At 54.6% G+C, this 19186-nt stretch overlaps 9 protein-coding genes across 9 annotated transcripts; 3 read left to right on the top strand and 6 right to left on the bottom strand.

Moving 5' to 3' along the window:
* Positions 1-220: 220 nt before the first annotated feature.
* J4E87_008778 (uncharacterized protein) lies at positions 221-1354 on the bottom strand (the record flags this gene model as incomplete). Its single annotated transcript, XM_049380362.1, has 2 exons — positions 221-723; positions 775-1354. 2 exons carry the CDS (start codon positions 1352-1354, stop codon positions 221-223), a joined length of 1083 nt encoding a protein of 360 aa, XP_049229859.1.
* A 484-nt stretch (positions 1355-1838) lies between these two features.
* On the bottom strand, positions 1839-3266 carry J4E87_008777 (uncharacterized protein; the record flags this gene model as incomplete). The annotated part of the gene is made up of 2 exons (XM_049380361.1): positions 1839-2611; positions 2660-3266. 2 exons carry the CDS (start codon positions 3264-3266, stop codon positions 1839-1841), a joined length of 1380 nt encoding a protein of 459 aa, XP_049229858.1.
* A 4389-nt stretch (positions 3267-7655) lies between these two features.
* J4E87_008776 (uncharacterized protein) lies at positions 7656-7985 on the top strand (the record flags this gene model as incomplete). The annotated part of the gene is made up of 1 exon (XM_049380360.1): positions 7656-7985. The coding sequence occupies one exon, from the start codon at positions 7656-7658 to the stop codon at positions 7983-7985; it is 330 nt and encodes a 109-aa protein (XP_049229857.1).
* Positions 7986-8110: 125 nt separating this feature from the next.
* Positions 8111-8938, bottom strand: J4E87_008775 (uncharacterized protein; the record flags this gene model as incomplete). Its single annotated transcript, XM_049380359.1, has 3 exons — positions 8111-8195; positions 8245-8349; positions 8403-8938. 3 exons carry the CDS (start codon positions 8936-8938, stop codon positions 8111-8113), a joined length of 726 nt encoding a protein of 241 aa, XP_049229856.1.
* Positions 8939-9271: 333 nt separating this feature from the next.
* Positions 9272-11518, top strand: J4E87_008774 (uncharacterized protein; the record flags this gene model as incomplete). Its single annotated transcript, XM_049380358.1, has 3 exons — positions 9272-9474; positions 9522-11124; positions 11171-11518. The coding sequence occupies 3 exons, from the start codon at positions 9272-9274 to the stop codon at positions 11516-11518; spliced, it is 2154 nt and encodes a 717-aa protein (XP_049229855.1).
* Positions 11519-12053: 535 nt separating this feature from the next.
* Positions 12054-12646, top strand: J4E87_008773 (uncharacterized protein; the record flags this gene model as incomplete). Its single annotated transcript, XM_049380357.1, has 2 exons — positions 12054-12161; positions 12230-12646. The coding sequence occupies 2 exons, from the start codon at positions 12054-12056 to the stop codon at positions 12644-12646; spliced, it is 525 nt and encodes a 174-aa protein (XP_049229854.1).
* A 114-nt stretch (positions 12647-12760) lies between these two features.
* J4E87_008772 (uncharacterized protein) lies at positions 12761-13720 on the bottom strand (the record flags this gene model as incomplete). Its single annotated transcript, XM_049380356.1, has 2 exons — positions 12761-13269; positions 13393-13720. 2 exons carry the CDS (start codon positions 13718-13720, stop codon positions 12761-12763), a joined length of 837 nt encoding a protein of 278 aa, XP_049229853.1.
* Positions 13721-14221: 501 nt separating this feature from the next.
* Positions 14222-16181, bottom strand: J4E87_008771 (uncharacterized protein; the record flags this gene model as incomplete). The annotated part of the gene is made up of 2 exons (XM_049380355.1): positions 14222-15914; positions 15973-16181. The coding sequence occupies 2 exons, from the start codon at positions 16179-16181 to the stop codon at positions 14222-14224; spliced, it is 1902 nt and encodes a 633-aa protein (XP_049229852.1).
* Positions 16182-16794: 613 nt separating this feature from the next.
* Positions 16795-18651, bottom strand: J4E87_008770 (uncharacterized protein; the record flags this gene model as incomplete). The annotated part of the gene is made up of 1 exon (XM_049380354.1): positions 16795-18651. The coding sequence occupies one exon, from the start codon at positions 18649-18651 to the stop codon at positions 16795-16797; it is 1857 nt and encodes a 618-aa protein (XP_049229851.1).
* Positions 18652-19186: the final 535 nt, after the last annotated feature.

Here is a 19186-nt window from a genome sequence, read left to right as displayed (position 1 = left end):
ATGCATCGCCCAGCTGAGTTCGACTCGTGCTGGGCGAGTTTGCTGAAATTTTAATGAGTCTAATGGTTTCGATGGTAGAGTGATGTAGATCTCGATGATAAAGTGATGATACTTTGTTGTGGAGCTGTACTGTCGCATGTACATGGAGTTTGGATTGATCCTGATGATGCTTGAGGACCGTTTCTGGCAATGGAGTAGGAATGAGCAAAAGTGGTGGCGCTCAGATTTCGTCGAGAGGCGTGAAAAGACGTTTCATGTTTAGCGTCAAGTCGGCGATGGCGTAGTCGTCAGCGATAGCAACCATGGAGCCGATCTCGATGCCTTTCTGGGCGGAGTCTGATGCAACGTAATGTCTGATCTGTTTCAGGAGATTGAACACATGCCGGCACCGAACATCCGCAGGAGCGGCCCAGTCGTCTGGTCGAGACTGCCGCAAGAACGCTTGAGCTAGGAAGTAAAAGTGGATGCCGTCTCGGCAGAATCCACGTCGACGCTGGTTCTGTGTGAACTGGATAGCAAGGTCCTTGTCCCAGCAAGCCTTCCATAGCGAAAGCGCGCCGACCGTCGAACGGAGCTTATTTTGGATTTGCTCATTGACGCCATTTGGTGGTGTGGCAGGACTATCGCCTTGCGATCGGGGTGTGCTTGTACCGCTTGAAGACACTCGCTGAAGCAGCTGATGCTGGATGTTGTAGATTTGCGCATGAATCGCGTGAATGAGAACTGGAGACGACGTTAGAGGGCTGTAGTTGACCGCAGACAGAGAAAACTTACTGAATTTTCCAAAGACATTAGTAGCCCGCTCAGGAAATTTTCCTGGACAGGCTCCGTTGAGTACACACAACGCCTCGCACAAGGCTAGTTGTTTTGCGCGTCTGCTTCCCGATTCGTTGCTCATCTGCGCTGACGATCCTCTCAGACCCAGAGCACTGGCGCATTCTTCAGAAGTCTTCGCTTCCCAGGCTGCATCATCGGCCGGCAGAGGGACTGTGATGCTCTTGGCGTCGAACCTGGGCTGTGTGTTGAAGAATATGGTGGAAGAAGCATCGATAAGATAAATGTATGCCGCCAATCGAGTTCGCTTTTCATTCTCAATCCAAGAGTTCCAGTTCCACAAGTCCACCTCTGCACCTGTTATTGGTCCAGATTGGTGCAACGCGCTCGCATTCGGATTGTCCTGAGGAAGAGGTTGGAATAGTGCCGCACAACGTGTAATGTTGACCACTGTCCGCACCTCATCTCGCACTTGTTGACGTTGTTGCTGGGACCCGTGCCATAGGAACTGAGAGTGAAGGAGGACTAGTGCTTGTATCTCCTCGGTAGTCGCAGTCAGCTGATGGTTCAAATCAGCCATCTGGTGCGCCTGCGCCAGTTCGTGAACATGACTAGATTTCAGCATGCTCTCTCGCACACGATCCATCAGCCATCGGACATCCGAAGGGCGCATTCGATCAGAATACACGGCGCCAACACAGCACATCGCCAGAACAAGCCCAGGGTTGGCGGAAAACGGATCAAATGTTGCAACGTGTATCAAAGGCCAGTGTGATTGATAGTGTCTGTATTGGTGTAGGAAATCCTTTACGTTGTCTCCAGTCAAGATAGTCTTCAGCCTTTCGTGAGCGTACGCCTCGTCTGATTGTTGATTTGAAAGTAAAGACGCATTCGGAAAGCAAAAGTTGAAAAGCGATTGTGCCAGGTTGTGCAGAGGATCAGACGTGGATTGGCCAATAAACCAGTTGTCAAGCATCGGGGAAGAGTCGGCCAAACTGGGAACATGCGAGTATAGTCCAAACAAAGTATCATGTGGTGTATCATCTGAGGTCTAAAAGTTCCGGTCAGAACTGGGCCGATTTTTGAAAGGTTGGGCCACCTGCCGTACTGGAATTATTCATATCGCCGTTGAACGATCCGTTTCGCCAAAGTGAGCCATCCTGGCCGTTGGTCATGCCGTCCACGTTGGGCAGGGTCGATGCTCCTCCGTACGAAGCTGGGTCCGCGGCCTCACTCTTAACGGTCATGCCATTCTGTGCCATCGAACCGTTGGTGGAGGCGTGGTCATAGTTGTTGTAATGGGAGTTGGGGTCGGATCCGTTGGCTGCAGGCTGAGTCTGCTGTTGCTGCTGCTGTTGCGCGTAGCCATTGGCGAGACCGTCGGGCCGGTAGTCGTTGAAGTTCATCCTGTTGTTCGCGAAGTCCATGGCCGACATGCTCCTACGATGCGCGCTGTCCTCTACTCCACTGCTGGGGCGCATCAAGCTGTTAGAGCGAGATGTGCGCGCCGACATGGACTGGTGATGGTTGGCAAGCGAAGGTAGGCTGTCGTTGAAGCCATTGCCGCCCATCGCCGGCATCTGAGGCAAGCCCATGGTGTAGCCACCAGCATCTGCGTAAGACATGGAATTCGCGCCAATGTGGTTGAGGTACGAGTTCTGGTCCGCGCCGCTGGGCTGCCTGTTCTTCTGCAGATGTTGTTGCGCGTGCTGGAGGTGGTTCGCGCCGGTTGGGTTACCCCTTCGTATTGAGCACTTTTGGAAGTGACGCTTCAGGATGTCGCTTCTGCTAAAAGTGTCCTTGCAGAGATGGCATTGGTAGGGCCGCTCGCCGGTGTCTGTGTAATGTTAGAAGCGGAGCGCGGTTATGTGGAGGCTAAACTTACGGCGCAACAGATGACGCTTGAGATGCTTCAGGTGCAGGTACGTCTTGTTGCAGTGAGGACACTCGTATTTGCCCTCGGCATTCTTGGTGGCAGTTGTGGGAGTCTTGCCTGCAGCGGGTGCGGGCCTACCGGGGTGCGTGGGCAAGACTCCGCGACGACCTTGCTGACCGACGACGTGAACGGGTTCGGGCTCCTGGTTGGGGAGTACGGGAGGGTGGGCGTACATGGACGTGTGTCCCAGTCCCATGCCAGGAGGGCCGCCGAGCTGGTGGCCGTTGGTATGCGCAGATGCTGTGGACAGCATAGGCGCCTGCGAATAAGCCGACGACATGGGCATGTACGAACTCGGCGTGGGCTGGAGGGGTCGCAGCGGCGGGTGCTGCAGCGGAGGCATGGTAGAACTGCCATTGGCGGCCGAGGTCACAGGCGTGTGCGGCGGCTGGGGCGTGTGAGGGTTGCTATTGTGGCTGTACATGGGCGCGTACTGGCTGGCGCTCTGTAGAGGCGGCAGGGTGGGCAGCTGGTTGTTGTTGCCATTGTACTGCTGCTGGCCTATTGATGGGTAGCTATTGAGGCCAGGCTGACGGAAGCGGTCTGTGGAATCCATAGTGAAGTTATTGGTGGGTCGAGGGTGAGTGAAGTGATGGGAAAGGCGCGACCAATTGTTAGTCGTGAAGGGACCATTCGACGGAGCTTAGGGCGGAGTAACGTGTGCAAGGCTGGCTAAGCACACCACGAGGGCCGTTAGACGGACGTCGGGATGGAGGAACGATGGGCCACGAAGAAGCTTTACAGGTGGAGCCGTGTGGGGGACTGAGATGGCCAGTCGATACGCGTCGGCGGGTACTCCACGGGTGAGGTGGAATTGGGGAGCCCGCAGTGGGTGAGACGACGAGGTGATGGGTAAGAGGGGCGGCGATGTGGAATGGAAGAGTTTACCGGCGACGATGGGTTTCTCGTAGCTGGACTAGCAAGAAAGTTGCGTCGGTGGTTTGCCTGGCTCGCGCGGCAATTCACGCGAAGGGACAAGGGACCTGCTGCAGATCGGCGGCCCACACACCCTTCAGCCTCAGCCGATTGATTGCGGATAGACCAAGTGGAGAGCTGTAAGCACGAGACAGGTACGGTAGACCCACGACAGGAGTGAGGGCTGTTGGGGAGCTTTGGGGGAGGGGAGAAGGTGGCTCGGGGTAGAGATAGCGGTCGGCGAAAAAAATATGCGAGTTCTGCTGCGAGAAGTGCCCGTCTTCCGCACCGCGTAATTCCTGTTTCCGCGCTGCTGAATGCCGGAGCTTGCCGGACGTTGATAGCGAGCAGATATGGCTTGTCAAGAATAATGTGGGTGGCAGATACTGTGAGGAGGCAGGGGAGGCGTCGGACGCGCAAGAGATTTCTGAACAAGGTCTGTCGCGGCAAGCGCGTCGGGGTGCCTGTGCAGCGACGTTACAGACTTAGGGCGGGAATAGTAGGTGAGGACAGTGGGAGAGATGCAGGACCATCTCGAGACCCCGACTACGCCTAGGGACTAGGGACTCGGACGCGGCACGTGATGACCGAGACTGATGACTTTTCGCATACGTGAGATGTTCGTATTGTGTGCACTGCATTGGAGCGCGTATGCGCCGCCCGTTGGAAAAAACTATTACCAATGACGACAGCCGTTCGTGGGCTAACGGGCCAGGACCCAATTGCATGCACATGCACAGATGCCTTAGATTCCTAGTCTACGCGCTGGCCGGGGCCCTTGAGTCGTGCCCACCTCCGAAGCTGGGTGCGTGTATCGATGCGTATCATAGCCCTCCCGTATGTCCCCCGACCTCGTCCATTACCATGGCCCAGGAGTTTCAACCACGCCACGGCGCGGCAATCGATAAGGGCAAGAGCCTCATTCCACCATCGCCCGCACCGTCTTGGGCGGTTTCACTTTCCAGAACCCCCATTCCCATGGTACCTCCCAGTTGCTCGTACGTACTGTCGGCGCGCCTTAGTCTGCGTGACTTGTCAGAGCCACCGGATCGGTAAGGCCAGCGAGCGCGAGCAAGCAACTCATCCGAGCATCGACCCGACAAAGGCCGAGCTTCACGTCGCGTTGGCGGCTGTGGCTTGCTGGGGTGTTATATCCGTCCATGAAACCAAGCGCACCCGACGAGCTCCAAGCCCCAGAAATGTTTCCGCGCAGCTCTGCCAGCGCGTCCCGTGGTCGCAACCCTCTGCTCCATGTCTCTCAGCTCTCTCCGAGCCGTCGCTGGCGGGAGCGCTGGGCCAGTGGCCGTTGGCAGGCGCCGAGCGTGAGGTGAAAAGTTTCGTGAGCGTGACGTATGGCTACCCGCAAGCAGCTAGCGCGCAGCTGGGATCCCTTGACGGCAGATTGCAACGGCGTCCGCCAAATCTTCGGCTCGCCAGATCCTTCGGCTGTGCGACCCTCGAATGAAACCTCACGTCTTGAAACAGCTCTGCGGAATGGATGCGCTGGAAGGTCGAGGCGCCGGGCATTCAAATCGAAACAACACACGCTGCAGCTCCAGAGACGACAGCAATGCGCGACGTCTTGTTGGCCGCGATCGCCCAAGGCGAATATTGTTGAATGCCTCTCGTCCACTCAGCTTACGTATCGCGACTTGGAACGCCGCTAGCGTCTTCTATCACGATGCCGCTCGGCCTCGAAGCTGACGGTGAAGGACGCTCAATGCGGCATACCGCGTGCTGCTGCTGACTCGATTACAGCACCAAAAGTGACACGCATCCAATGCCTGCCAGCTCAACTCCTTCATAACTGCGCACCCTCTGCCCTAGTCCGCTCTTGTGCTGCCGTGCATATCCTGCATCTGTCTGCCTCTTTTCGAACGCGCAATATGTTGTCAAGAGATTGTGTGCACAAAGTCTTGCCGTGACCGTCGCTTGAGAGCATCCGATCTTGACGTTGCATGCTTGGCAAAGTACAACGCAACCTTTTGCGGAAGAATTTGCCGAGGCTTTAGAGTGCAAGGTGATGGAAGAGAAATTTTCCTCGGCAAGCGGCATGCTGTCACAGAGACCGATGGCGCGATGCTTTGTAGTTGAGCTTAGACGGGCGTCGTGGCTTGCCAGAGTGCCGTTAGATGCAGATGAGCCAACCCCCCCCACGTGTTGTGCGCTATCCCACATCGCTCTTGTGTATCAAACTCCCGGCATGCCAGCAATTCTTGCAGCTTGCGCCATGCCATCCGATGCGACACCGTGCGCTCAATCGCTCTCAGGGTTTCGACGGCACCCCTAGGCGTGCTAGGTGGCCGCATCTGCGCTCCCTGAACGCGCAATGCTCCTGGAATGCGCACACTGCCCACACGCTCTGCATCGTGGAAGTTGGAATAAGCTCCAGTCCCACTTGCGGTTGCGCTCCCGAATCTGGGTGTGGATGATACCCGAAGGTGGGCATCAAAGTGGGCTGTCCGCTTGACGCGCTGCAGTGATTCCCAAGACGGCAAGACCAGCGACATACAGGCGGGATGTCTATGTCGTGCAGCAGGCTCTGACCCGCCGTGGCTTGACCGTCATGCACTCGATGAGTTTCAACCTCCTGTCTTGTGAGGTCACGCCGCCGAGAGAAAGACCGGTGAGGCGCTGGGACAGGCTTCCGACGTCAAGATAGCGTATCATACAAGTCATGGAACCAGGGTCCTTGACCGGATGAACTTGGGACTGTCCGCCGACTTTGCGTAGGCGGAAGTGCAGTTCCGAAGCGTAGCTGCGCTTGGCTTCGACGCGCATATGACTCGATGCGAAGCCAGGAGCAAGGCGCAGGCTGGTTCGCAACAAGGCGAGGATGCCCACTGAAACACAGCGTTGTAATCATCGTGGTATGTCTGCTGGCGCTACGGCAATGCTGTAATTGCAGACATTGTGAGTTTGGTAGGCGCGACTCCAGTGGCGGTATCTAGGTACTGATCCCATCTCTTTCTCTCATCATTACCGTGCATGAGCGATTTGAGAAACATGGCTCTCAGAGCCATAATTTGATGTGCTTCGGAGTTTGGGCGTGGTAGGAGAAATTCCTGAATCCTGATGGTCACGTTGCAGGCCCTTGTGTACCAGAGGCATTGCCTGCCTTGCTGTGGAGCGCCACGGTACCCAGGTACCACCTTTGGTGCACTCGATGCTCAACATTTCATCGAACAAAAGAATGTAAGGTTGGGATATAGGGATACATATGTATTTAGGTACAGCTGATATCGAAAAAACTGGATCGATTGCGGAGACGTACATGCTTGGTGGCGCTTGCTCTAGTAGGCAGGCATGGTAGGATGCGACAACCTAGGTAGGCTTGAGCATACATATACGCAGTGGTGGCCTGCATCTTGCTCGTTTGTATCGCTCGAAAATTCTGGACAATGTGTGCCATCGATCCGATTGTGTCCAATCTAATGTCACAGGTTTTGTGCGCCTTGATGAAGTTGGCCGGCTGGCTCACCTTGTGTAGCCGTCTGTAGCAAGATGCCGACAATTGTCTTTGCTGCAGTGTGCGACTTGAAGTTCGTCGCATTGCTTCCTGTAGCTGTAGTAGTGAGCCGGCTACTACGAGCCATAAATGTTGTGGTGAGCCGCACCGCAAAAGTGCGTTGCAGAGGTCTTCCTGCCCGGGCATGCGAAATACGTGAAAATCCAGACAACGGGAAACTGGCACTTCGGAGGTTGCGATCATGTTTGTATGGGTGTGTTATGATACTCGATAACTTACACTATATTCTCATGGTGTTTTCATGTGATTTCCAGTGATGTGTGCAATACGTGATTATTTTTCAATGTTTAGAGGTTTCTAGAATTGACGAATGTAGCTTCTCCAATCATCGCAACACCCAACGGCTGTACTAATAAACGCACTCTCGACTTTGTCTCCCGAAGATCAAAACACTCCATGAGAACAACAAGAGCTCTAGCACAAGCTTTACGTGCCCACACAACTGCGTTCCGCCGTCCACAAAACTACTGCATCCACGTTCCCCACCTACAAGTACGCGCGATGTCAGACTCCACCAACTCAGCAAATCCCCCTACTCCACAGGATCCTCAGGATCAGACGTCGCAAGAATCCAACAAAACCCCACTACCTCTTCCGGCACCTACGGCTGATGAGGGTACCACGCAGATCAACGTCGGTGGGCAAGCGGTCAAGCTGGATCATCTGGGCCCTCTGGTAGTGAACAAGGATGGCACATTGTCGCGCATCGCAAATTGGGAGCAGATGGCGGACATCGAAAAGCAGAACACTTTGAGGATTTTGGTGAAACGAAACCAATTGAGGACAGAGGCTTTGAAGGAGAAAGCGGATGGAGAGGGAGACGGGGCTTGATTGAAAGCATGGGTCACGGGCGGAAACACATGTACATGTCTCGTGTAGAAGGTGGTTGTAACTTCATCTACAAAATGTGATGTTTCTTCTTCTACTATCTATGTCCTTGGTCGAAACACGCGGCTCTATGGCTTCTGGGTCTTTGTGTGTGTCATACGCTCGAAGTAAGACCATTGGCCTTCTGGCGCCGGCTCCTCGAGTGGCTCCCAACTGTGGCGGGTTAGCTGTGGTATGAGTAGTCAGGAAGAAGTCTACTTACACCTTGGCCTCGACCATGACGTCCACAAGCTTATGTTCGCCCTCAGCAACCTGGATGACTTCTTCAATCAATCCTGCGCCAATTCTGCTCTCAAGTTCCGAGATGCTGTACATGTTAGCCACGGATACATTATTGACTACGGCTCATGTATGACATACGCTTCGGCAGTGTATTGCGGCTCAGGGTCGAACTTGACATCGGCGACTGCCCGCTCGGGCGTGTAGTTGACATCGCCCTTCATCTTCTTGGCATGGGGCAAGCGCTCTTTCGAGGACCGAATGCCCTCGGGGAAGGTCTCGACGGCCTCACCGTCCCACTCAGCAGCCTTTGACCGCTCATCGACCTCGTGCTGGGTTGGGAGTATAATGGTCTGTCCGCCTGTTGTGTCGATGGCCTGATATCTTGTCGGGTCCTGGCTGACTTGCTGCGCGACCTTTTGCTGCCACTCATCCCATCCTGCTGGCGTAGCCTGCTCGATGACGGCTAGGCGGTGCTTAGTGAGGGCCTCGGTCGATTGGCGGTATACGGAGGATTCGGGAATCTTCTTCAGCTTGTCGAGGGTGGAGTGGTAGTGGTAGAGGAGGGTGGAGCGCGGCGACGGGTGGGTGAGCAGGCCTGTGAGACCCGTGGGTGTGCCGGCCTCGAGGAACTGGCCGGGCTTGACGCTGGCGAGGAGACGTGCAGCTGCCCTCATGTTGGCGGGAGTGTGCGAGGTGGGGCGGGGGCGCAATTGGTGCTTCGCAGTGGTGATGCCGTCAGGACGAAGATGCGCCCGCCAAGCGATATGCAGCCGGAGCGGCGGGCCCTGGCTAGTAAGCGTCCCATGGCTCAGGGACAATGCGCCCTGGAGACACGATTACCCTCATTCACGCGCGACGTCCCCTCCGCCACGCCTGCGTGATACACAGGCTCGCTGTAATTCCTACAATCTCTACCAATCGCGCCCCCGATACGCAACAACTTCCTTGTCCCCTCGCGTGCGGACCGCTGCCTCACACGAGCAGCCCGCCCCTCAGCCATCGCCGCGATGCGCTCCATATTATATTCCCTCCTGTCGCTGGCGACGTTTGCTTCCACACTTGCGGCCGACACGTCGAGTGCCCAGGCGACCGCCAAGAAGGATGACTGGGACGACAAGACGCCAGACACAATATTCAACGGCGAGACAGTGCCGCCCATGATAGAACTTGGGCCTGCCACCATAGACACCGAGATCAGCAAAGGCAACTGGTATGGAGACAGCTGTAGATAATTCACGGTATACTGACATTCTGCAGGATAGTAGAGTTCTTCTCGCCCTACTGCAGCCATTGCATGCACTTCAAGCCCACCTACCAGACCATCTACGAATTCTACTACACCTCGAAACCCTTTCTCTCAAAAGACGAACCCGAGGGCGATTCCCTGAACTCCTTCACCCGATACTATGACTTCAAGTTTGCCAAGGTCGACTGCGTCGCATACGCCGATATCTGCAAGAAGCACAACATCCAGAGCTATCCGTCCATGATCTACTTTCAGGACGGCAAAGAGATGGAAAGAGAGACAGGCTCCAAGGACATGAAGGGCATGAGTTCCTGGGTAGAGCGACTTCTGGAGACTCTCCGACCGGGTACACGCAAGGAGGGAGGTCCCAAGCTCCCCAAAGTTGGCGCAACATCTGTAGAAACTGGCCCGGAAACGGAGGAGGCTGTCAAGGAAGAGAAGAAGTCGGAAGCCCAAGACAAGAAGGCAGCGAGCCCAGCCACCAACCTAGCCGCCGGCGCCACACCTTCAGCTTCGCAAACGACCAAGGCTGCGCCTGCAAAGATTGAGCCCACCTCGAATGCGAACCCGTCCGGCATCGTCGAGCACCTTACCGCCGAGACGTTCGAGAAGCTCGTTACAAATACACGCGATCCCTGGTTTGTCAAGTTCTACGCGCCATGGTGCCACCACTGCCAGGCTCTTGCGCCGACATGGGCGAACCTTGCGCGACAGATGAAGGGCAAGCTCAACATTGGTGAGGTTGACTGCGATGTGGAGAGGAAGTTGTGCAAGGAGGCCCGTGTTCGAGGCTACCCGACTATGCTCTTCTTTCAAGGTGGCGAGCGCATTGAGTATGGAGGTCTCCGTGGACTTGGTGATCTGCTTGACTACGCGGAGAAGGCCTCGGCGATCGGTTCTGGCGTGCCTGATGTGAACGCTGAAGAGTTCAAGAAGATGGAGGAGACGGAAGAAGTCATCTTCACCTATTTCTACGACCACGCAACCACCTCGGAAGACTTTCAGGCACTCGAGCGGCTTCCTCTCAGCCTTGTAGGCCGCGCAAAGTTGGTCAAGACAAATGACAAGGAGCTCTTTGACCGCTTCAAGATTTCCACTTGGCCAAGATTAATGGTCTCAAGAGACGGAAAGCCTACGTACTACCCACCCAGGACACCATTCGAAATGCGCGACGTCAAGAAGGTCCTCACCTGGATGAAATCTGTTTGGTTGCCCATCGTCCCAGAGATGACATCTACCAATGCCCGCGAGATCATGGATGGCAAGTTTGTTGTTCTTGGTATACTGAACCGCGACCGTTCCGACGAGTTCATCCTCTCTAAGCGTGAGTTGAAGAGCGCGGCTCTTGAGTGGATTGACAAGCAGGACACTGCCTACCAGCTTGAGCGACAGGAGCTTCGCGACGCGAAGCAACTGCGCATTGAAGAAGCCGAGGACAAGGATAACCAGCGAGCACTCAGAGATGCGAAATCCATCCGAATCAACATGGATGATATCCAGCGCACTCAAGTCGCATTCGCATGGGTTGACGGTATCTTCTGGGAACGCTGGATCCGGACCACATACGGTGTCGATGTCAAGGACGGCGAGAGCGTCATCATCAATGATGAAGATGTAAGTCACTCGGGTTCGCTCACACGTATCTTGCTAACACGTATAGAACCGTCGCTACTGGGATAGCACCGTATCCGGCGAACCTATCCGCCTCTCTCGCGCCGCAATCCTGGAAACTATCAAGATGGTTACCTCGAACCCGCCCAAGATTGCCGCCAAATCTACCACTGGTCGCATTACTGGCATGTACCTCTCCACTCGTCACTTTATCAACAACCATCCCTTCATCTCGCTCGGCATGTTCGTCGGTTTCTTCACTGCCGCGACACTATTCGGCAACAGCAGGCGGAAGAGAAGGTTTGGAAATACCGGCGCGTACTTCCAGCTGGGAGAGAAAGATGGCTTACTGGGCGGCATGGGTAACGGCAACTTTGGAGGCGCGAAGCACGATTAAGCTCTGAGATAAGACCACAGGATGACTGTTGGGTGGTTCGGCGTTTTCTTTGGCATGTAGCATAGTCACGATTGGTTCTGATAGCGATAGCGGTTATTCATCTCGCGTCTTGTATTAATACAAACTGTTGTTATCTGCACTGCAATGGTCAAAGTGTGCGCCTGTACATGCCCGGACGATATCACGACATTTCCAAGCTTTTGACGTGCTACGGCAAAACCACATGGAGGTCTAGAGCGTATGCCATCATAACCAAGCATGTCACTTGCAGCTGGCCATTGGGTGGAGCACACACGTGTCTACGCGACGTAGCTCCCCACGCGTACCCCACCACCCCTCCAACTCACTTTCACGCATTCTACGCTCTGCAACTCGGGTACACGTCCCGCCCTTGACAATCGTCCGCTCCTTTACAACTTCCACGCTGCATTCTCTCAAGTTTCTCCGCGCAGCGAGATCGTGCCATCAGCATCCTGCTGCGATCCAAGCACGAGCATTTCTCCTCCGCCGATTACCTCACACATCCGCCCGCACAATGTCGACGATATCCCTTTCGGATCTCGAATTCGTGACTCGCGAGTCTCTCGCCAGCGACTTCAAATCCTCCGGCAAATCGCTGCCTGAAAACACTGCAGTCATCGACGTGAGAAAACACTCCTACACGAACCTTTCCCTGATATATACAAGACTGACCATGCGCCCTCGATCTAGGTACGAGACAGCGATCACGTCGGCGGTCACATCAAAGGCTCAACCTGGGTCCCTTCGTCGCAACTCGATTACAAAACTCCCGAGCTGATCCGCACACTACAAGACAAGGAAGTCGTCATCTTCCACTGCGCGTTATCGCAGCAACGGGGTCCCAGTGCGGCATTGAGATATCTGAGAGAGAAGGAGAGATTGGATCCGGCCTCTAAGGTGGAATCAAAGGGCGAGGTTGAGGAACAGAGTGGAGCGGTTGATAAGGAAGAAGGGGGGAAAGGACCTAGCGGGACACAGGTCAAGAAGCAAAAGGTCTATGTGCTTCAGGGAGGCTTCACGATGTGGCAGGAGAAGTATGGGCAGGATAAGGATTTGACGGAGGGGTATGAGAAGGATATTTGGGAGTTTGGTACGCCGGATCATTAGACGGCGGATGTGTGCTATCGCGTGAGAGGACTCGCCATGTGTAAGAAGATTATAACATCGAGCGTGACATCAACAATGATATTCTACAACAAAAATGAACTATCCATGAATACCCTAACAGCCCTTCGCGTCGGCTTGATCCTTGACCAACCCCGCGTAGTTCTGCTTCTCATAGTCCATGATGGCCTGTACCTTCTTCGCACTCGCACTGCCCTTGTCAAACCGATATCCGACCCACTCCTTCACTAACCGCCTGGCGAGTTCAATGCCAATAACTCGCTCACCCATGCAAAGCACCTGCGCATCATTCGACAAAATGGCGCGCTCCACAGAGAAGGAGTCATGTGCCGTTACAGCCCTAATGCCAGGCACCTTGTTCGCAGAGATGGCGACACCGAGACCAGTGCCGCAGATGAGAACTGCGCGGTCTGCCTTGCCTTCTGCGACAAGCTTGGCAGCATCAACGGCGATGTGTGGGTACGCGGTCTTGTCGCTGTTTTCAGGTACGCCAACGTCGGTCACGGAGGCGATGCGCGAGTCGGCTTCGAGATCTTTGATGATGGCTTTCTTGTACGAGACGCCCGCGTCGTCGCAGCCAATGGCTATGCGGAGGGGTTGCTGGTCTGATGACATGGTGGGTGCTGATATAGTACGCGTTGCGTGGGTGTAGGGAAGTTCTCAAAGTTCAGAAGTGTCGTACTTCTTCTCGATGTTCCTTCTTTTCGTCTTGCTGACAACGTTCAAACGGCTTCGATCGCGTTCTTCTTCGTCGTCTTGGTTTCTTGTTCCACCACTTCGTCGTTCCGTTCTGTTTGTCGAATACGATACGTGACCCTCTGCGGAATGTACTTTCCGTCCGCTTCCTTCAATGACCTCGTTGACCGCGCGATTGACTGTCTTCTCAAACGGTTTCGTCACGTAGCTCAGATCCGTATGTCCGTGTGTCGGCCCTTTGCTTTCAATGACTTTAACTCTATCTGTACCGTCCTTGCTGTGGTCTTCGACTTTCTGGTACACGTGGTCGGCGTCGGTATCGAGGTTTAGAGAGAACAAAGCGCGCTTGGGAGGGGCCATTTTCGGCGGCCGGGAGGAGGCAACGTGTTATATACGATTCGCGACAGTGGTTGGCAAAGGCAGGGGGCGCTGGGTCGGCGGTTCGGTTGAATGAGGGGTTAAACAGACGCCGTGACGCCGCAGAGGATGTGAGCTAGAATCTGGATTGCGGGATGCGGGGATCGGGAGTGCCGGATGCGGTATGCCGGTGGGGTATGAATGACAGGTTGCCTCGACGCGAGATGGTGACGGGGTGAGGTAGGCCGGTCTCGGTGATGCAAGGCCGAAGTTCTGATGTTCTGTTTCGGTGTTTGCTCCGACGGCTGGAAGTGATGGAAGTGTGATAGTCATGAGCTGTTGGTGTGCCGATGTCGATAGACTTCTTGGCATGAGATACATAGCGACACCACAAGTCAATAACAAATTTACTTTCATTTGCACTTGTACAATTTTCACATGTAGCTTTTACATATGTTTACATCACTGTAGCTATTTTTTACTTCTTGATGATTGCACCCGTCTCTACTTCTTCTCCTCTCCAAAAAGATCCTTCTCTACCATCTGCCTACAGATCGGATGGTAAAAGTCCTTGTTCTTCTCAAACGTGCTGACCGCCAAGTCGCGATCCGCCTCATTCAAGAGCCTGAACATGGGCCGGACAAACTTCATACGCCCAATCTTGCCCAACAATGTTGCTGCAGGCTCGTAAGTCTCCTGTGCCTTGGCCATGAGCCCGATGTTGAGGTAGCGAGACAGAACCTCAATGTTCTGAGTGTCGTTGTAGCCATAAGTCGCACCGAGCAGGTGTACCTTGTCGGCTGAGAATTTCGAAGCGAAAGACTGAAGCTTCTCGAGGAAGACCACAGACTGGTTTGACACCCAGCCTTCGATGTCAGAGGCTTGGGGCTTGAAGTCGTTGGATTCGGAGGAGATCAAAGCCTGCCATTTGTCTGCGAGTTCGTAGCAGCTCTTCACCATAGTCTGGTCAAAGTCTGGCTTGACAGGGAATCCCGGTGCGTAGAACAGTTTGTCCCAGTCGAAGTTGTCCAGCTTCTGCTTGCTCTCTGCGTCTTTCTCGAAGAACTCTAGGAGGCAACTCTTAAAGTCGTACGAGTCGACAGACTTGAATTTGAAAGTGTCGAAGTAATGGGGGATGAAGGAATCCCACTTCTTCTTTCCGAGAAGCAGCTCGAATTGGTAAAGGGCGTGAAAACCTTTCTCGTACGGGATGGAAGAGAAGGCGTCATCAGGGTCTTGGCCCTTGAGATCGAGAACAAGTTTAGTGTAGGGGTGGTCTTCGCCGTAGTTCTCGATGCTTTGCTCCAGAGCTTTCCAACCAATGATGGCAGAGAAGTGGCGATGTGCCTCTCCGTGAAGAGCAGCAGCGATCCTGCGTTCCAGGTACGTAGTCCAGCCTTCGTTCAGCCAAAAGTGCTCCCAGCTTGCTGCGCTGACCAGATTGCCGGACCATGAATGTGACAGCTCATGTGCGATGACGTCGACGTTTTGCTTGTCGCCAGAGATAATAGAGGGAGTGGCGTAAGTCCAAACCGGGTTCTCCATGCCGCCGTACGGGAATGAAGGCGGCAGAATGAGCACATTATACTGACCCCACTGGTAGGCGGGCGAAACGATAGATTCAAGTGCTTTCATGAAAGGCTCGATCTCGCCGTCAAGCTCGTCTTTGCAGGCAAGGAGCTCTTCAGGACCAGACCATACCGTACTGCGGGGGCCGATGCTTGCGCACGCTAGATCTCCACTCGCGACAGCGAAGAGGTAGACAGTCATGGGGACCTTTTGCTCAAATGTGTACTTCATGGTACCGCTCTCACCATCCTTCTTCGGGGGCAGGTAATCGCTTGCCCCGGTAGGCAGACCTGAAGCAAGCACCGGTAGGGGCGAGCGGAGAGCAAAGCTGAATGTCGATTTGACATCTGGAGTGTCCTGACAAGGGAAGACTGAACGTGCATGGATGGCCTGGCATTGCGAGAACATGTAGGGGTGCTTCTTGTTGGAGGTCTGAGCGGGAGTCATCCACTGAAGCGCGGTACACTTATCAGTGGTTGCGACCTTGATCTCTACATCAATAGTCTTGCCTTTGGGAACCTTGGAGGGAAGAGTGATGGTAAGAGGGCTGCCATAGGGTTCCACGCGATCTCCTACGTTGAACTTGACGCTTTTGCCCTCGACTTCTACAACGGAGATATCAAGAAAGCTAGATTTATTTAGTAAAGCATTTCAAGCATTAATTCTTGCAGAGAATGTGTACATACCTGCTGTCCAACACAACATCTTTCACATCCTCATCTGTCAAGCACTCCAACGTCAGCACCACACTTCCAAACAACCTCTTCTTCTGGAAGTCGATGTCGAAGTCTACACTAGTATGCCGTGTCACAAAGTTGTGATAGTTGGACAAAGTGTTGGGATCTCTGGGAGTGCGAATCTCGATGTTTGGGTCCGCCATCGGTTTCGTTAACATGGCGGCGGGGGAGCGATGCATCGTGGCGAATGCGGCTGTTCTCGTAACCGAAGGTGTGAGAGGCCGACTTATGCTTGAATATTGCTTGGCGTATTGTCTTCCAGTCAAGGTTGGTGTTGATGAAAGACGGACGTCTTGGAAGAGAAACGTTGCAGGTGATCGCGTGGTTTGGAGGTATCGTCGGAGTGGAGCAGCTTCGTATGCCGATCTATGCCGCAGCAGAGCAGATGACCACCTGCCTAATGCGCTTCTGGCGGACATCTAGATATATCGCTCTCGCAATCCGAGTAGATAATGGGAAACAACCTCACAGCGACAGTGGCGCGATAAGTCACCGCCTGTCTAGTCCGGATCCAATGTGGAGGTGCACGGCCTTCGGCGATCCGACGAAGAGCTTTGTTGTAGTTCTTCCGAATAGTCTTCGCAACCAACATACCAGCAACAAAACCGGGCATAAGGAGCAAGTCACCCAAATCTGTGAACATGGACATGAGGTTGTGAATGATATATTGTAAATGCCCTGGAATGCCAAACGCTTCGATACCCAAAGCAAGCCAACATGCTGTGCACGTGTTGCTACCCACACCTTTACACCTTATTCACACAATGCTGTCTAATCCTTCTTGCTGCCTTCCCCTTTCCGCGTCCTATCTCTCAGGACGAGATTGATGTCTGGTCGTGCTGACTGATACTGCTGTGCTGGCCTCGATACTGAGCGCTCATTCGTCGACGCAAGCGTCTCCTCTGCCCTCGATCTGCCCCTGTCCCTTTCGTCATCTCCAATCTCAAAGGCATCATCTTGGAGTTCTATGAGGTCGCCCAAATCACCGCCGACAGCTCCCAGGACAGGTACGGCACTGCGTTTCCCCTGTCCAGGTGTGCCCGGCTCATTCAAAAGCTTCTGTGCTTGTGTGCCGACCTTCCTTACCCATCCTTCTATAGCACCCCCAAGCTCTTGGAAATCCAAGCCGCTGCCACTGAGCGGAGTGACAGCACCGGATCCGCCATACTGACTTGATGTTCCTGCACCTGCGTCCAGCAAACCCGGCGCCCACGGTGTGAAGTATTCCTGTCCGGGTGGAGGAGCCATATTGGGCAAGTACTGAGCGAATTTCTTGTTCAGACCATCCTGCGCAGGCCCAGGGCTTCGCACATTCCTGCCCATTGTACCGACACCCCCTGGGCCTTGCAGACCCCATGCTTTGCCTGATGTACTTCTTTGACGACTGTGGGCTGAGGCGGATGACAGGTTGCTTGACGCGCGCGGTCGAACGGATTGCGAGGGAGAGCTAGTGAGCGGATTTGTGGAGGTGGACGAGCGTGGAAGGTCGACGGAAGCCCGGGGGGTCGATGCGTCGGAGTACGCGAGAGACTTTCGTCGAGCGGGTGGGAAGAAGCCAAGCGCTCTTCGTGGCATGCGGCCAATCTGTGTGGGCTGTTTGTCATTAGGCAGAAGAACCCATGAATCATGTGTCCATGGTGTCTCTGGGTCAGATGAGGGGACGGAGTCGTTCTCTTGGTCTTTCTTCTTTGGCGTGGTCCAGCCGTTAGGGAGACCTTGAGTATCTGAAAGTGGAGCCTTGCTATTCGAATCTTCGCCGTACTCTCCCAGTAATAGATCTTCGGCAGGGAGAGCATCCGGGCCTTGGACTCGTTTCCCTTTTACGCCACACGCATCTACTGGCAGGACGACTTGCTTCTTGATCTGTACACTATCGTTCGGCCACATACGATTGGCCTTCCGTAGCACAGCTTGCTCGCAGTTGTATTTGATGCTCAGTCCCGCCAGCGTGTCCTGCGGGCGAACGTGATGTATGTATACAAGTGCATCTCGGTCGTCGTTCTCGCTGGGAGGTGCGGAAGCGCTGATCCGTTCATCCGAATTCCTGCGCTTTATGCGGCCGACAGAGTCCGGTACCAGATGCTCACCGGCGGTCAGTAGATCTTTGCGCTTCATCGCTCTGACCATGGCCTCTCTCTCTTCGTGTGTTCCAGCTCCGACATGCGAGCCTGCGCCTGCAGGACCCCAGTGTTTCGGGGGCGGGGCGCTCGTCGACGTCCGACGCCCATGGCCCGGTTTACGTCTGCGAGTATTTCCAGATTCGTCCGAGGTACCGTCACTGGCCAGGACGGTAGCGGCAATGCCCTGAATAGCCGCCAGCGAGTTTCCCCATAGGCCGGAAAGTGTTTGCGAGGGTGATTTCGGGGTCGAGGTGCCCGATGACCTTTGAAAGGAGGATAAAGGGGCAGAAGTGACGTTTAGACGGGACGAGGAAGCGCCGCCTGTGCGTGCATTCGGGGTGGGAGATGTGTTCCGCGAGTTCAATCTCGACGTGGCCCTACTGGGTCCGCTCTCACTTCCACTCGTCGCATAGATGTCATCTTCCACCGAGATCAGTCTTCGGGTGCGGGGGCGCAGTGTCGAGTTGCTCTTGGACGTGGACAGCGAGGAGCCATTGGAGGGGTTCATGGCATGCGGACGCCAGGCGGAGTGGGTAACGGTGGTGCTGCATAGGCCAAGTGATTGGAGTGGTCGGGAAGCCGCATGACATGGGGTTACGGGAACATGGCGTGGACGTCAGGAGCAAGGACGGAAGCGCAGTGTCTAGGTTGCTCGGGTATCGTGAGGGTCAACAGCTGGGGAAGGAAGCTACGTAACCCCCGAGTACCACACCCCTTCATTCAAACACGCCCGTGCACTGTGCCGCCGAACCGTCAGAACGTGCCATGCCAAGTCACCTAGGCACCATGCACAAGGCTCACGATTGATTAAGATGAATTGGATACGTAAGTAGTGGGTACTCTTCGACTTTCACCGCCCCTCCGTGACTTCTCAAACTGCCTGGGCGCCGTGTGACGATAAGGCCAGATAACGACTAGCTTCAGGCCAGAGCTGACTCGGTCACCCCATGCATTCACGACATTACTTCATGGTTTGGATACAGATCGTGCATTGTCATGTACTATAACACTACTGCGTAGCGACACGCAAACAAACGCCATGT

This window comes from Alternaria ethzedia (genome assembly GCF_023757985.1).
Source record: "Alternaria ethzedia strain BMP 0044 chromosome Unknown scaffold_29, whole genome shotgun sequence".
NCBI classification, from domain to species: domain Eukaryota; kingdom Fungi; phylum Ascomycota; class Dothideomycetes; order Pleosporales; family Pleosporaceae; genus Alternaria; species Alternaria ethzedia.
This window is presented reverse-complemented; position numbering and strand designations above follow the sequence as displayed.